Source organism: Hyalella azteca, unplaced genomic scaffold, assembly GCF_000764305.2.
Source record: "Hyalella azteca isolate HAZT.00-mixed unplaced genomic scaffold, Hazt_2.0.2 contig11493, whole genome shotgun sequence".
Lineage (NCBI taxonomy): Eukaryota > Metazoa > Arthropoda > Malacostraca > Amphipoda > Hyalellidae > Hyalella > Hyalella azteca.
The window spans coordinates 62,511-67,589 of record NW_025941488.1 but is presented as its reverse complement, the minus strand read 5'-3'; the positions used below and the strand labels follow the sequence as shown (position 1 = coordinate 67,589).

At 41.0% G+C, this 5,079-nt stretch overlaps 1 protein-coding gene across 1 annotated transcript; it reads right to left on the bottom strand.

The window, feature by feature from the left end:
* Nucleotides 1-246: 246 nt before the first annotated feature.
* On the bottom strand, nucleotides 247-3,582 carry LOC108668687 (the record flags this gene model as incomplete). The annotated part of the gene is made up of 4 exons (XM_018155930.2): nucleotides 3,452-3,582; nucleotides 1,933-2,073; nucleotides 1,680-1,798; nucleotides 247-353 (listed from the first exon to the last, which is right to left on the bottom strand). Coding segments are annotated over exons 2-4 (361 nt in total), but the record flags the coding sequence as incomplete, so codon positions are not given.
* Between the last annotated feature and the right edge of the window lie 1,497 nt (nucleotides 3,583-5,079).

Sequence of the window (5,079 nt, the reverse complement as noted above, 5' to 3'; positions counted from 1 at the left end):
TCATTGACACATTTCATCATTGACACATTTCATCCTTCACACATTTGATCGTTGACGCATTTCTTCATTGACGCATTCCATCATTCCCCTTGTTAAGCGATCAGTGCCTGTTTTGATTCGAGAGACCAGGATTCACATCCAGTATTACCACACAACCCTAACAAAATTGAGAGTCACCCAGCTTCTGGTAATCCAAATCAGAAGCTGCCGCGTCTGCAAATTTTTACTGGGTGCAGCAACACTTGCCTGTATTGGGCATCCTGCTGCCCCTAGTGGTGTCAACCCTGAGTCTGTTGTTGCCATCGTAGACGTCGTAGAATATGGGACCGCTGTATTGCCCTGACGTCATATTGCTGCGGACAACAATATCACCATAAATAATCGTTTCTGCCTCATCAGTGCATGCTCCTCTAAATATTGCACTATCTCTCATAATCAAATAACTGGACCAATTTTCATAATTTCATTATTCCATATTAATTTACTTAACATTCCTATAATCTTGCAATAATCTTGCTCCGCTCGAAATGCATACAGTATTTGCTGGTGCACACCTATTGCTATTAAACTTCACAAGAATTTCAACTCAAAGTGTAACATTCAAGACTATTTCACCCCCGGTATGGTGATGCAATAAATATGCTACATTTGGTTTCACGATACAATGTAAAATTTACACCGCAAACCGACATCGAGTATTTAGATTCATATGTTACCTCGCAAACTGACATCTAGTACTTAGATTATTATGCTACACCTCAAGCTTACATCAAAAATTTATATGGATAAGTTACATTACAAAATGACCCCTAATATAAACATTGCTATTTTACATTGAAATGGTATCTAATTTTCAGGCTGTTGCGTTGTACAGCCTACTGGCCTCTTGTATTGAAACTGTTGTGCTACATTACAGGCTGGCAGCTAGTACCTAAATTATTATGTTATATCGTAAGCTGACATTTAGTATGTAGATGGTAACGTTGCATCGCCGGCTGAAATCTACTATCACAATTCTATGCGGTTTATGCAGACTAGTGATAGTTCTTACGATTAATGCAGACTAGTGATATGAGTTCTTTCATGCATTTCAACATATAAGCGCTATTATCATGAGCGCGGCAAGCTCTTTATCAAAGATTCTGTTACGCTTGATTGAGTTTCCTTTAGAAGCCAACTATATTTCAGCAAATGCTTTCTAGGAAACAATAGGCGATTGCAATTATATTCATGGTTATTTGTGAACGTTTTACATATTTAACCACTTCCTCAAACCCTGAGGGGAAACCAAAACGGGAACTCCAAAGGCCAACTATCGATGCTGCGAAATGCTAAATTGATGGAAAACGCGGAAAATTATTACGATACAGCAAATAATAGAAACTTGTTAAACTTGATGTAGAGGCTGTCACCAGCTGCATTAGGCGAAATAATAATACCAGTATCATCTGTTCCTACCTGTACTTGAAGTTGATGTAGAGCGTGTCACCAGCTGCATTAGGCGTAATAATAATACCAGTATCATCTGTTCCTGTCTCTTATACACATCTAGATGTGTATAAGAGACAGGTTCAGGGNCACACAAGTACCAGCTGTTCCTACCTGTACTTGAAGTTGATGTAGAGCGTGTCACCAGCTGCAGTAGACGTAGTGATCACACAAGTACCAGCTGTTCCTACCTGTACTTGAAGTTGATGTAGAGCGTGTCACCAGCTGCAGTAAGGGTGATGCACCTCAGGCCAGCTTCAGCTCCCGTGGGATGCCAGGCGATCAGCGGCAAGTTCGTCCACTTGTTCACCTGTTGAAATCATCACATTCACGTCTGCTCACTGCTCACCACGCTGCTCACTGCTCACCACGCTGCTCACTGCTCACCACGCTGCTCACTGCTCACCACGCTGCTCACTGCTCACCACGCTGCTCACTGCTCACCAGGCTGCGGCCGTACGCCGTCTGTGTGAGGGGGTCCGCGAAGCCTGCGCCGCCGGGGCAGCCGCCGACGATGAAAAGTTTAGCGGACGCCAGCGACGGCGACAGCAGCGCTACCAGCCACCAAGCCAGCACCATGTCAACCTGTACACAGAACACAGAACGCTGGCAACACAGGGCGCTGGCTACACAGAGCGCTGGCTACACAGAGAAACACAGGGCGCTGGCAACACAGAACAACACAGAGCGACTCCGAGCGCTGGCAACCGGCGCAACACAGAGCGCTGGCAATACAGCTAGTGTTGGCAATCAACCGGAGCAACACAGAGCGCTGGCAACCGGAGCAACACAGAGCGCTGGCAACACAGAGGCAATTAAATATTACTTGAGAGGCAGAATATGGGATAGTTGATAGTGTAATGTGCTAATCAGTGATACTTCCCAACTCTGATTTTTAGTCTCAGAAATAGTCATTGCGTCACAACTCCCTGAATGCCATGAAACTCTAGTTAGTAGTCAATAAAAATTAATAGCCTTATTCCTAAAAAAATGAACAATTTTGCAATTGAATTCGATACAAAATTTTCAAGCTGAATACTCCAAGGTTCAAAGTCCAACTTAGCATATGAAGTAAATGGAGAAACTGCTCCTCAAAAATATAGAAAGTGAATATTACAAAATAATTAGAGGTAAATGCATTCATTTGCGATAGAGCTCTACAATTATACAGTGACATAGGCATGCATCACGTAACTAGGCATGCATCACGTAACTAGGCATGCATCGCGTAACTAGGCATGCATCACGTAACTAGGCATGCATCACGTAACTAGGCATGCATCGCGTAACTAGGCATGAGTCCTATTGACAAGTGGTGGCTGGTAGCGCAGTCCAGTTGGCACTTGGTTCGCTCACTGATTTCGATTTCGGAACATTAAAAATTGCATATCATTCACAATGCATACCATTTTAATACATACCATTTACAATGCATGCCATTTTAATGCATACCATTTACGATTCAAATAGTAATTTGAATATACAATGCATACCACTCACAATGCAAATAGTGGTTTGCATTTAAAATGTATACCATTTACAATGAATATAATTTACATTTGATTATCACTCACATTTGCATATAGTTTATAATTGCGTATCATTTGCAATTGCAAATAAATTAAAATTGATATCAATAACAATGCCACATCCTTTACAATAGCATTTCAAAGGCAATAAATCATCACGAATATTCTGTTAGTTTTCGACTGTATTGGTTCTTAAACGCTTTATTTGTTCTTCCATTTGGTTTATCACAACGACGTATAATTGGTTCATAACCGCGTGGCCTAACAGAGGTACCCCGCACTTCTGGAATAAATCTAAGAAACAGCCTTCACCCAACCATTAAGCATTGGATTTTATTTTAGAATTTATGTACGGTAAGCCAGAAGGTCGTTCATTGGCAATTACTTGGCAAGCTATACAATTATCAAAAACATTTAACACAGTAAACGCTTACCTTGGCGAAAAGATCGAGAAAACTTAGATTACTTCTGTTGCAAAGAGCGCTTGCGTTCGCTGCCGCCTCGAGCTCAGGAATGCTGCTGTTCTCTGGCCCGCGACCTCCGAACCTGACACAGGTGTCACAAGCCAACGATTTGATCTTTGCATTATTCAGGCCTAATGTGATATCAGAATGCTGAATTTGATATCGCTCGATGCATCTAATAGCTATCAAAGGTATTCGAGGCTGAGAGCTTAATTGACATTTTAAATTATTTGATTCGTGCACTAAGAGAATGATTCACTTTTCCATTCACGATTTTCTGATAAATACCAGGTTTCATTCTTCCATTCTAATCGTAATTCCAGAACATTCCGTTCTTAATTGAAATTTTTAGCGTTTTTTCCAATAACGAGTTGACAATTCTATTACTCTTTCGTATATATATTATTTTATATCAAGGTTTTAGATATACTTTAGATATACATATACTTATAAATGAATGAAAGTAATATTTGTGTATGCGCATTATCATTTATTACTTCAGAAAGAACTGGAAATTAATTAAAGACTATTTTAGATACAAGTAAAGAATATAGAATAAACGGTGGAAGATATCTGCACAAACTCCCATTCAAGACTTCATTTAACTTTCCATGAATCCAGTCAACCCTTCAGGGTGCCAATCAATATTCCGGGAACCTCAATCCTCCAGACACCAATCAGCCTTCTATGACTACCCTAAATGATCCAAAACTCCAATCTATTCTTGAAGTTTCCAATTGAACCTCCCGGACTCCATTCAACCTTTCAGGCATCACATTGTTACAGCCCAACTTTCTGCAGAATGTCGGTCGCGCTTTTTTTCTTCCAACTCATCACTCGAAACTGAAATGGAACGCGAGCTTTGCCCAATTCACTCTCGATTGCGTCGCCTTCCTCAACCGTGGTTAGACGTGGTTGTTGCTTGGTGATCGATCTGCCATAGAAGGTCCCAAACGCTTTATTTGACAAGTGGTGATGCTTTATTTGACACCAGCATCACAAGTGGTGATGCTGGTGATCTCCGGCGCTGCAGTCCGCCTCTGTTATCTTTGCCTAGATCATGGACTATCTAAGCACCTTTGTCTTCGAACATAACCGGATACGTCAACCTTGAAGCGGACCTATATTATAGTCCTACCGCCGGCACTGCATGCCCTCCGTCTGAATTTTGAAGATGAATTATTTGCTACTTATTGATGACCAGCGAGGCAGGAGGTTTCTACTGGGCGGCGACCATTGGATAAAGAGTCCCGGCGCGCTCCTCCAATAGGCTCATGTATGTGAAGCCTATATAGAGTATTTCCAAGTCTCGTTGGCCGGCCACCTTACCAATGTGTGATTTCATAACGACCAAGCCCCGGCAACGTCAACTGATGGGCCCAGCCGAACCATCTTGTCTTTATATATGATCTAGCTGTTCAAACTTATACCTAACCCTCTTTACTATATTAACCATAATACATTAATACATTATAATAATCTCAATATGTATCATATTACATTATGTATTAATTACCATTAATACATATATGTATTTCATTTGAATATTATTCATCACATGACGCACGTGCTTCATCCTTATACCTTACTGCAAATAA